The following is a 12805-nucleotide window of genomic DNA, read 5'->3' on the forward strand; positions in this document are numbered from 1 at the left end:
GCAGCTCTCCAACCACTCATCTCCCAGCCTGTAGCTCTGCTTGGGGTTATTGCGCCCCAGGTGCAGGACCCGGCACTTGGCCTTGTTGAACTTCATGCAGTTGGCCTCAGCCCATCGGTGCAGCCTATCCAGATCCTCCTGCAGAGCTTTCCTACCCTCGAGCAGATCAACACACGCACCTAGCTTGGTGTCATCTGCAAACTTACTGAGGGTGCACTCAATGCCCTCATCCAGATCATCAATGAAGATATTAAAGAGGACTGGCCCCAGCACCGAGCCCTGGGGAACGCCACTAGTGACTGGCCTCCAACTGGACTTGTCTCCATTTACCACAACTCTTTGGGCCTGACTATCCAGCCAGTTTTTAACTCAACAAAGTGTATGCCAGTTCAAGCCACAAGCAGCCAGTTTCTTGAGGAGAATGCTGTGGGAAACGGTGTCAAAAGCCTTACTGAAGTCAAGGTAGACCACATCCACAGCCTTTCCCTCATCCACCAAGTGCGTCACTTTGTCATAGAGGGAGATCAGGTTCATCAAGCAGGACCTGCCTTTCATAAACCCATACTGACTGGGCCTGATCGCCTGCTTGCCCTGTAAGTGCCCCGTGACGACTCTCAAGATAATCTGCTCCATGAGTTTCCCTGGCACTGAGGTCAAACTGACAGGCCTGTAGTTTCCCGGGTCTGCCCTCCAGCCCTTCTTGTAGATGGGCATCATGTTTGCTAGCTGCCAGTCAACTGGGACCTCCCCCAATAGCCAGGACTGCTGATAAATGATGGTAAGCGGCTTGGCCAGCTCCTCTGCCAGTTCTCTCAGTATCCTTGGGTGGATCCCATCTCGCCCCATTGACTTGTGCACATCCAAGTGCTGTAGCAGGTTGCCAACCATTTCTTCATGGATAGTGAGGGCCACATTCTGCTCCCCATCCCCTTCCACCAATTCAGGATACTGGGTATCCAGAGAGCAACTGGTTTTGCCGCTAAAGACTGAGGCAAAGAAGGCATTAAGCACCTCCGCCTTTTCCTCATCTTTCGTAACTAAGTTCCCCCCCGCATCCAGTAAAGGCTGGAGATTCTCCTTAGTCCTCCATTTTGCATTAATGTATTTGTAAAAACATTTTTTGTTGTCTTTGACGACAGTAGCCAGATTGAGCTCCAGATGAGCTTTGGCCTTTCTAATTTTGTCCCTGCACTGCCTCGCAACATCCTTATAGTCCTCCCAAGTGGCCCATCCTCTTTTCCAAAGATTGTAAACCCTCTTTTTCCTGCTAAGCTCAAGCCACAATTCTCTGTTCAGCCAGGCCGGTCTTCTTCCCCGCCGGCTTGTCTTTGGGCACGCAAGGACAGACCGTTCCTGCGCCATTAAGATTTCCTTCTTGAAGAGCGCCCAGCCTTCCTGGACTCCTCTGCCCTTCAGAACCGCCTCCCAAGGGACTCTACCAACCAGTGTCCTGAGCAGCTCAAAGTCAGCCCTCCGGAAGTCCAATACAGCAGTTTTACCGGTCCCCTTCCTGGCTTCTCCAAGAATGGAGAACTCTACTATTTCGTGGTCACTCTGCCCAAGACAGTTTCCAACCATCACATCTCCCACCAGTCCTTCTCTGTTTGTGAAGAGAAGGTCTAGCGGGGCACCATCCCTGGTAGGTTCACTAACCAGCTGCGTCAGGAAGCTATCTTCCACGCTCTCCAGAAACCTCCTAGACTGCTCTCTCTGGGCTGTGTTGTGCTTCCAGGATATATCTGGGAAATTGAAGTCCCTCACAAGAACAAGCGCTGACGATTTCACAACTTTTGTCAGCTGCCTGTAGAACTCCTCATCAGTCTCCTCATCCTGGTTTGGCAGTCTATAACAGACCCCGACCAGGATGCTAGCCTTGTTGGCCTTCCTGCTGATCCTAACCCAAAGGGACTCAACCTTATCATTCCCAGCCTCAAGTTCCACGACATCAAAACTCTCTCTGATATACAGAGCCACACCACCATCCCTTCCATGCTGCCTGTCCCTTCTGAAGAGCCTATAGCCAGACATTGCAGCACTCCAGTCAAGAGAGTGGTCCCACCGCATTTCTGTGATGGCAACCAAGTTGTAGCCTGCCTGCTGCATGATGGCTTCCAGCTCCTCCTGTTTGTTACCCATGCTACACGCATTAGTGTAGATACACTTCAGCTGGGCCATTGCCTTCTCTTCCAGCCTTGCCACTGTTCCCCCTGGCACAGCTCTAACAAGCCTTGTTTCAGCCCTGTCCCCCTTCTCACCTAGTTTAAAGCCCTCTCAATGAGCCCTGCCAGCTCCTGGCCTAGGATCCATTTTCCCCTTAGAGATAGGGACCCATCTGCAGCCATCAGGCCGGGTGCCGAGTAAAGCGCCCCATTGTCAAAAAAAAAACAAAATTTCTGTGTTGGCGCCAGCCTCTGAGCTACGTGTTTATCAGGTGGGCTTTCCGTGTCCTCTCTGTACCCCTCCCTGCCACTGTAGGGATGGACGAAAACACCACCTGTACTCCCGCTCCATCCACTAACTGTCCCAGTCCCCTGAAGTCCCGTTTGATGGTCTTCAGGCTTCTCTCTTCAGTGTCATCACTGCCAGCCTGGACTACTAAAAGAGGATAATAGTCAGAGGGGCGAACCAGGTTGGGAAGCTTTCTGGCAATGTCCCTGACCCTGGCTCCAGGGAGGCAGCAGACTTCCCTACGGGTAGGGTCAGGCCGACAAATAGGGCCCTCTGTTCCCCTGAGAAGGGAGTCGCCCACAACAATCACCCTTCCTTCTGTCCTGGTGGAGGCAGTCCTGAGGAGTGGAATTGACTTCCTCGCCCCAGGCATCCTCCTGGGTAGACTTACTGCCTCTTCCTCAGCTACCGGTCTCTCAATCTACAGGGCCTCAAACCTGTTGTGTAAGGGCACCTGGGAAGGTGGGGCCGGTGGGGGGGGGCATCGCCTGCGATGTCGAGCAGGGACCTGTCTCCATTCCTCCTCAACTCCCAGGTCCCCTGCCTCTGCCTGACAGCAGCAGGGCAGGGGGTCCACCCTCATTTGCGGGGTCTCACCCGGGTACCTGTCCTTCAGGCCCTGCAGGGAGTTGTTCCACAAGTCTATCTCCCACTCACACTCCCTGATATCCCTCAACCTCTCAACCTCCTCCTTGAGTCCTGCCACGAGGCAGACCAGGTCATCCACCTGCCTGCACCTCATACGCACAGTCTCTTTGCCCCCCGCAGGTGGTAGCAACAGGCTCAGGCACTCCCTGCACCCGGAGACCTGAACTGCCACAGTTTTGAGCGGGCAGTCGGTCTGGGTGCGTACGGGCTTCCCGGAGAGCGCACTGTGCCTGGTGTACACCATTGCAGCTGAGCTAGCGGCAGACCGCCGTTAGAGGAGGTGTTCGTATGGGCAGGGGGGAACGCTCTGCCCTTCCTGCTCACCCTGCCTGTGCCAACTACCGCACCCCACCCTGTTTGCCCATCCTGGTCGCCGCACTCCCTAGGGGCAGCTTTTGACCGGCTGGGGAGGGGGCGCTGCTGGCTCTGCCTACACCTCCTTCTCGCCTCGTTCAGCTCCCTCGGGAGGGCTGCCGGGTCCTGGCAGCTCCCTCGAGTGGGCTCGGTGCTGGAAAAATGATCCCTGCCTGTCCAACGCCCCGCTCCCTGCGGAACGCGTCTGCCCCGGAGCCAATCGCCTCGGCAAGTGACACACTGCAATGCGCTTCCTTGCTCGATAGGAAAGGTGTTTTCCTCAGAGGAATGGCCTCTCACGATCCCACATACCTCCAAGATCTCTCTGCAAAGAGATCACGTTGTGTGCTGCCAGTGACACATCACTGCACAGCAGCACGCCCCAGATTTCCTGCAGGTCTCCCACGATGCCTCTGGCACTTGGTGAATAGAAACACTCAACCCACACTGCCTACATACAGGGGCAGGTTGGAGTTGTATCTTGCACAAGTTCTGCCCCAAGGTGTGACAGCACCACACTATCACACTGGGCGCTCCACATCATCACAAATGGTGACATCTGCTGGCAACGCGATGTGCAAGCAGAAAGTGCAAACACGCAGGCTCCATCTTCTAAGAATCAACAGCCAAGCAAGAACCTGAAGGGGGAAAAACTGGGCAAATAGGCTTGGGGATTAAGTATGGGAAGCTGTAGCTAGTATGGACTGAGTGTGACGTGAAGTTAGCACGCCCTTATCCGTAGGACATACTTGAGCAGGGTTCCTGGGTTGAGTGGTTTCTCTCTTCTATGATCCAGGTATTGTATTTCTGACCTAGTTCTAGACCAGAAGATGACTTAGCAGTTGCTGAACTATTTAATGGAGACTGGGAAGTTGAAGACCATGTCATCCTCATGGAAATTAAGGTAGCTTGTTTCTCATGCAAGAGTGTGAGTACCTCCACCAGTACTTACACATGCAGTTAAAACAGTCTCACTTAGTGATAGACTTTCTAGCTCTCTTGCTTCAGAAGAGCATTATCAGTCACCTTAATTTGGTTCTATTCCTAACTGTACTCCAGTCCTTGTCTCAGACAAAGGCAATATTTCCATTTTTAATTCAGAACAAGCAGTAAACTTACCTTCTCTCTGCTTACTATTTGTGCAGCCCTTGGATACTGTGGAGCACACCACCCCAGGAAAACCTGTAAGGAAATGCCTAATTCTAAATATATTCACCTTTTTTAATTACAAAAGGGTTAAGAGTGATTTGTAAAATCAGTAGCATGTTATCCAGAACTTGCTAGTAGTAAATAGTCTAAGCAGTATTTTGTTGTAGAATTATTATTTTTTTCTTTCTAAATACAGCATCTCTAGTCACTGAATACATGGGGAGATAGGTACTCAGTACTTCTGGAATGTTTTTATTCCAGGAGCTAGCAATCCACTCATCTGCAATCCCGCTACAGCAGATGTATTGATGCATTTAAGAAATGACTGTTCACCTTTTGTCACACTAACTGCTAGAATACTGTTAACAGCAGTGTGACAATAGATTTTAGCAAGCACTTACAGTGTGCTCGTACCACAGGAACAAAAACCAGTAGCTTACACTTGTCATGGGCCTCAGAGAAAGTCACAAGACATTCCCAGGAAGGAAACCCACATTCAGATTTGAAATGAGTGAATAAAAAAGTGCGAAGTATGTAGCCATCATTGTTACAGTATTCCTACAGAAGCTTACATACACGTGAATTTGAAGTGGAGAATATATCCAACATGGCTTACGTCTTTGCAGAGATGTAAAGGTCCTATTCTAGCTTTCAATGCCAAATGAAATACTGCTCTCGATTATCTACTGTGGAAATTATCACCCCCATGTTCTGACTATAATAAAAACCAAATGCTACAGAGAAGACATCAAAGAATAAACACACTGAGCTCACGGCTGTATTATATATCCATGATTAACTTGCCTACAAAGGCCCTTGGATTAGGACACAGAGAGATTTTCAGAACTTGCTGAAAATGCCAATAATCATTACAAACATTGCTCTTAAATGTTACGTAACTGAGTGGTGCCATGTCAAGAAGTTACTAAGTTCTTCTGCGTGATGGTAGGACATGCCTGAATTATTTATATGTCCCAAAGCACTTCCAGTCCAACAGAACCCACTGCAAGCCCTTTACGTAAAGGCAGCTTGCACCTAAACTAAGTAATGCTTTTTCAAGCTGAAGTCATTAAGGAGTTAGGGGTTGCACCATGATCATTATAATTCCACATTTTTGCCCCTACAGATCTTAGAATGGTCAGGATCATAGAGACTCCTTCTCCTAGAGAACGTTGAAAACTCAAACATGTGTTGTGCCATGATCATTGCAATTCTACATTTTTGCCTCTGAATATATTAGAAGGGTTGGGATCATAAAGACTGCTTCTGCTAGAGCATGTTGAAAACTCTAATAACCATATGTTAGGTTTTAAGTGACTGAACTGCTAAGTAATCACCTAAGAGACCAGTATATTCTCGTTAAGTTATCGACAATGTGGTTTTCCTTTTTATTTTTTTTATTTTTGTTCTTAAGTTTTTGTTTGTTGCTGCTGTTTGCTTTGTTTGTTTTAATACAATTAAGGATGTGCCATTTACACCCCACAAGAAAAAGCAGAGAGTCCTTATGGAAAAAAAAACAAATATATTGAACACATACCAATCAAGTGGTACAGATACGGGACTGGCTTTGATTTCAAAAGTAGAAATAAAAAAAAGATGTAATGCAACAGCTGTTCAATTTCCAAGTCTAAATAGGCACTGTAAAAAGACATTTCAGCTTTCTCCAGCACACATTCCTGTCTAAATGCTCCCACTGTAATCAATTCCTAGGTTCCCAAACAACAACAAAAAAATCACTGGGAACATAACCTTAGAATAAAAGTTAATATCCATCCACCCACCCTCTTACAAAAAAGCAAACAAAAAAATTCCCCCAAAGTACAACCTTTCAATGCTGCTGTTTTGACTGGAGCAGAATTGGAGAATTTATAAAGGTTCAAAAGCACCCAAGGCAAGTAGTACAATATAATTTGTTCACTAACTTGTATTGGAAAGGAGATTAAAAACATTAAGATCTGCATCTTGGTACATAAAACTGTTGTCCTGAATAAAGAGAAATCTTTCAGGAAAGTTTTACAACTTGGTGGAAGTCCAGGACCCAGCTTTAGGCATCATTAATCAATGGGGTTTAATTCTGACTTAGTTATAACCACTTTTATATACTGTACATCTACCCTATAGTTGGATCAGTGTCTCAAACTGCTCACTGGTGTCCCTTTGAACAACTGTAAACTAAACCATAGTATGCAACTCCATAGGAAGCTAGAGATCAGGTGAATATACACAGCCAGTTATATCTCCCCTGCTTCACGCTCTTCTGAGCTCCTCGGGTCTTCTGATCGGCCATTAGCACTTTCATAAGAACGTTTCTTGTCTTTGAAATCTCGCGGTGACCTCTCTCTTGAGCTTCTATCTTTATCACGTGATGTTCTATCACGATCTCTTGAACGTTCTTTGTCTCTTGAAGATCTTTCTTTTGAGGATCTGAAAAGTGCAGTAAGTTTGAGAATTCTCATTAGTCATGAATTCATAGCGGTCAAGCAGCATTCTGATTTTGTATTTTTCTCCTTATTCCAACAAAACATTAGATTTATGTAATATATGAGAAGACATCATAAGTCATTCTACTTTTCTTCCTTCCCTACTTTCAATTGCAAAACACAAATACTGTTTAGGGACAAAATTTAACCTACTTTTATTACAGAGTCCAGATTAAGGTCAATATGCTTCATTTAATCTCTTGCAATTCCCATCCTCAACCTTGCAGTATCAGAAGTTCCACCAGAATTTCTCATATGCAGTTTTTAACTTGAGAAAAATTGACTAGCATCTCTCACGCATCAAAGTTACAAGTTTTTTAAAAAAAGTGTACTTAAAAATGGGAAATTGATCAAAAAGGGGGAATTAACTTGCAGAGATTCTTGAAGAAGGCTATTACATGACCAAGAGCACATCTGGAACCTGTACTCCACTTAGTTTTTGTAAGAATAATCATCCCTTGAAGATTTTAGAAGGTCGGAGTTTCCAGATAGGATTTCCAAATTTCAGGCATTTCCAAAACCTTTACAAAGAAGCCAGAAAGAGCTGTTGCACTAAACATTCTACATGGGTTTAAATTAAATGAGCTGTACTCTGTACAGTACGCTGTACTCTTTCCACCTGGAGTAAGTTACTGTCATTACCTCAAAACTTCAAACCAGAAGTCTGCAAAATGCTTCTTCAATACATGTCCCTTTGTAAGCTTACAAAGAAGTGACCTCTCATCGTTTCCCAGCTAAACAGATTACTTTTCCTACAGCATACCGTTTCGCAAGATTTAGCATTTGCAAGTGCTGAAATACACAGACAATAATTCAATACCACAAAGTACATGCCAATTAAGAAGTTAATACTAGAGTTAGTATAGCTGCTTCCCTAGTATTTTGCATAAGTCTACTGCAGAAGTTAACAATGCTCCCCAAAATCAGATGACTCAGACTAATTCTAGTAATTAATCCTAGAATAGGCAGACAGACAGGATACATAGCCATCATCAGCATCTTTGGCTTTTCATTCAATACATTTTTGGAGAATGCGAGATGCATTTGTCCAGCTGTCCCGCTGCTCCATACAGGTGAGGCTCTAATCAGCTGACAAGAAGGGAGTCTGGCTTCAATGGATCACAGCACAAAGATGTGAAAGTTTGTACAATTCTTTTAGCAAGCAATAGAGACAAAGAGACTCAGAACTAAAATACCATTCCTACCTTTCTCAAGGACAAAGTGTAGATAACCTTTAGAATCAGAGGCTCTACTAGATTTACATTTTCTGGCATGCTCAATAAGGATTACTTCCCAAACAACCAAGTAGATGCTTCATCAGAAATCCTACATTTGCAAGATATGTGGGGCAACACCCGTACTTGTCATGTTCAACAATTACGAATTATTATAACACATGATACTGGTTCTAGGACAGCGTTTGTGGATGCCTGCATTGGGTCTGAGGACAAAAAAATGTAAGTGACCTTGGACAAAAATCCCAAGTAGTCTTGACAGTCTAGTGTGAGCTCCAGGAAAGCAGGGTATAATGTATCCAGTTTCAATTCTTCCAAGAGGTAAGAGACTAAAAGCACAGGTCTGTGATGTGTCATCAGCCCCAGTCACTTTTCTCAAAAGAAACAAAATGAGAAAACTTAACACTTCACTACCACCGCAGAGAACAGTGTAGGTCCACCAGGACCTGAACAATATTTAAAAAAATGTTTGTCTAAATGCTGAGTATTTTCTCACCCAGCTTTAAATCTCTGCAGTGTAGACATCTAAGATAACCAGATTCCTTTAACATTAAGCAAAGAAATGAGACAAATCATGCCCTAGAAGCTTCTACTTTAAAATAGATGCAGAAATATGTCAGATGAGCCTGTAAATGGGACTCTTGAGATTTACATGTGACCTAGTCATCTAAAACCAGGTGACGTGAAATCTCATGATTTCAGATACTCTTTGTCCATACAATATCTACATACATCATTAGCCCTTGATATATAGCTTCTTGCAAGTGGGCTCAAGCACACAGACACAAACATCTCAATGGCTTTTAGAATATGAATCAGCAGCCTGCAAGAACTTTAATGATGCCATTGGGTATTTTACTCTAGCCAAGCCCAAGGAAATCACACTGAGGGCTTTAAGGTTAGCATAAAACGTTGTGACTCTTCCCATAGAGAAGCCACAACTCCACAGTTCTCTCAGTGGCTTCATAGTTAATGGCAGCACATGCTGCCACTGCTGCAGCTTTCAGCAGTCCTTCTACTGCTTCTGATGTCATTCTGCTGTTCCGTGATCTGGCAAAAGCAGCACAGTCTCCAGATCCTACTTTATTTGGTTATGTCACTCAAAAAAAAAAAAAAAAAGGCTAGGACTCCTTTCTTAAGTATGCAACTTGCTGGAGTGTGTCTTTTCTCTTCCAAACTATACTTGGCCACAATCCCTTGGACAACAGAATCTTTTGAGATTAAGGAAGACAGGTTTGAATAAAAGTACTTTATATTTGTATTTTAAGAAAATACTCAAATATTTAAAAACAGGATTTGGCAATATGTACTTTCTTGGATTAGAAAAAGTTCTTAAGAAACAAGAAGTGTGATATATTTGAGCCTACAAGTTCAGGTTTATTTTGGATTCTGGCATCAACAGTGGTATTGTATTTGATAAGAAGACTTTTTCCCACATTCATGCAAAAAGCAGATCTAACAGCTAGAAGGGCACCTATAAAAGGAGGCATCAAGGCTGGCTGCAAAGTCAATCGCTATCCTGGCTCCAGTGAAGCAAGACTATAGCTGTAAGGATACATTAGTCTGTTGAAAGCACAATTTACATAATTTAAATACAACAACTATTGTTTGACATTAGAGAATTAAGACATATGAGCTACTAATAATGGCACACACCTTCCTCAAGTTAACAGTAGTCTAAGACTCTCACCCGTGCCAAGGATTGTTCTAACACAGGTCTCTCTCACGTTGGGAAATGGCATCAGAAGTAGTATTTCCAGTACTGAATTTCGTAAGGCTGAAATCTTGCACCCTGAAGTCTGGTATTTTTACTCATTCACAAACAAAGCTTGAAGGACTTATCTTTTAATAGTGTCTTGTAAAAGGACACCGATTTCATCTTCAAAATACCTTGTCCTTTTTCAGGTAATCTTTGACAGCTGATAGGTTTAGCATTATATGGATAGCATGAATAGCCAAAATGTCTTCATGCCATTTCCTTATTCTTACAGATTTCCCTACCAACATACAAAAATAATGCATCATTTGTCTTGTGCTTATCAAATTGGAGGGTTTGAACAACTATGATGAGAAGGACAGAACAATCCACCAGTATATTTTTCTCTGAAGTGCTGAAATTCGGTCTTGCAAGGCTGGACTTTGATGTCAAAGTATTAAAGGCAATTTGAGCATACACTTTATGCAGTGGCTTATCCAAGTAAACAAATGTGTTGATACAAATTAAAATGTCTATATTTAGACTGAAAAACTACAAGTTTGAAGTGAAGATTTGCTAATCTGCCATTGTGAACACCTTGAAATGGCGGTCTTGAAGATAGCCATGATTACAGGCTAAAATGAAGGTGGAAATTGCTGAGTGTGAAATGTTGACTTTAGAACACTACAGAACATCCTGAAGAATTTTAAATACCAGACACCACTGATTTTATCAACTAGAGTGCTGAACATTTATGTGCCACAAAAAGAAGGAAACAAAAGGCTTGGACCAACTCTGTCTTCTGTGCTCTCTTAACAGAGCACACTGCAAACTAGACTCACCCAATCCAGAAAGAAGAAAGCTTACCTTTAGGGCAGAGAGCACACTTGAATAAATTCAACAAATACTTCTCCATGCTTGGAGGTAAAACTACTAAATCATTTGAATTCTAAAACCTGCATGTATGGACAAATTGGACCTCTTCTTTTCTATTAAGCCAACAACCTGTCAGGGTTTTAAGGCTAGGCACCCTGTCTACTACACTGTACTCAAATCTCTGTCTCAGTGGCTGACCTTTACAAGAATGGAATCCTGGTTATGAGCATGCCTCCCCTACCAGAAGCCTTGTTTTGCAATTCTAACACTCTAAATTATGCTTACCTCACTCATCTAAAATAAGCCAGCAACCCTCAGGAACAGACAGCAATCAAGTCATTCAAAAGCAGCAGCCCCGGACTGCTCTTTGCAGTAATTCTTTCAACAAGGGATCAAGACACTTTCCTCGCAAAGCAGTACCTTCATATTTCATACAACAACTTTATTTAATGGCACGTATAAACTTGTCTTTATCTAGCACAGTACACAACAGATGGGTTCTACCACTGGGAATAAGAGCCCAAAGGGAAAACTAAATGGATAACGGTTAAAACTGCTTATATCCCTAAGTTCAAATGGAGACCAATTATTTCACTTCACTCCCAGCTTTCCTGGAGTGTAGATTTATCAGCATGACAGCAATACCCTGGATCACTCCTTCACAAGAGAAGAAATACAAAGACCTATTATTTTTATTTTTAAACAAAAAAAATCACCACTATATATAAAATCATAAATATGCAAGGGGTATAACTGAATTCTGAGACAGTCTCAAAACATGTATAAGTTACTAAGTACTGAGTGTAAACTTCATTTAGTGCAAAAAAAAAAAAAATATCTGACCATGCGTGTAGGAAAAGCCATTTATTTCCAGACCAGTATTTACCGCTTTTTGGAGCTGCGTTCTCGGCTTCTCTCCCTGGAACTATGCCTGCTTCTATGATGGCTGCGACTCCGGCTGCGGCTGTTAGAGCGAGACCTGTGGCGATGGCGTTTCTCACGGGACTTGGAGCGAGTTCTCCTCTTTCGTTCCCGGGAGGCTGAGCGAGACCGATGTCTGCGGCGATCTCGGGACCTAGATCTAAAACAGAAAGGAATTCAGACACTGCATTCACCTAGCTATTCTATCAGTGTACTTTGAATATTACACTCTATGCATAAGAAAATTTGTATAGAGAATAACCCGCAGTGTTCAGACCTACTGCATTGCCCTATGACAGGTAAACAAAGAGGGGAGAACAACATTAGACGTGCTACAAACTTTTTTTTGACTAAAGCAGACAGTTTTACATTTGATTTATGATTATACTTATGGTTACAGCATAGCCAAGTCAGGCTTCGGAAAGGAAAAGTATTTGTTTTGTTTTAAAATCTTGCATTTATCAGGACAAGTTTTAGAACTTTGATGCAGTGACAAGGATCATCTGGCAGAAGCTGTGTAATTATGATATTCTCAGAACTTAGGACTATACCCTTTCCCCATAGCTACTGCAATAGAAATAGCCTGGAAGGTTCTAAACACCATATAAATTCTTGATTTTCTTTCTTTTTTAAATCACCTTGCAATAATACCTCACTGGTGACTTTCAACTGTAGGTATAGAAGAAAACTGGCAACATAAATAGGAGTCAACATAGCACTTTGTGCTTTAAGAACATAGGTTTTCACCAAAAAGGTATTGAACACAAGCATCTGTTTTGAAGAAAGTAATTCTCTGCGTTCCAAATGTTATCAGGGACAAAACATTGCATTGTAGTAACCACAAAATAGACAGACAGCTCAACAGTAAATGCTAAATGCTGTATAAACACAGAGATGACTATGTAACAGGATGCTTTTTCTGTAAAGAACATCTCAAATTAATAAGGCTAGACAAATTTATAACGTTCTAGCTTGTGAAAGGCTGGCATCACTGGTGG

At 43.4% G+C, this 12805-nt stretch overlaps 1 protein-coding gene across 3 annotated transcripts in view; it reads right to left on the reverse strand.

The window, feature by feature from the left end:
- Positions 1-5963: 5963 nt before the first annotated feature.
- The window catches only part of LUC7L2 (LUC7 like 2, pre-mRNA splicing factor), a 33268-nt gene continuing 26426 nt past the window's right edge, over positions 5964-12805 (reverse strand). For all 3 annotated transcript variants that reach the window (XM_038184161.2, XM_027453576.3, XM_072035686.1), the window contains 2 exons: positions 11773-11967; positions 5964-7023 (listed from right to left, as the gene is read on the reverse strand). In XM_038184161.2, the coding sequence (XP_038040089.1) occupies positions 6831-7023; positions 11773-11967 (388 nt within the window). In that variant the 3' untranslated portion in view covers positions 5964-6830. The remainder of the gene's footprint in view (positions 7024-11772; positions 11968-12805) is intronic.

Source organism: Anas platyrhynchos, chromosome 1, assembly GCF_047663525.1.
Source record: "Anas platyrhynchos isolate ZD024472 breed Pekin duck chromosome 1, IASCAAS_PekinDuck_T2T, whole genome shotgun sequence".
NCBI classification, from domain to species: domain Eukaryota; kingdom Metazoa; phylum Chordata; class Aves; order Anseriformes; family Anatidae; genus Anas; species Anas platyrhynchos.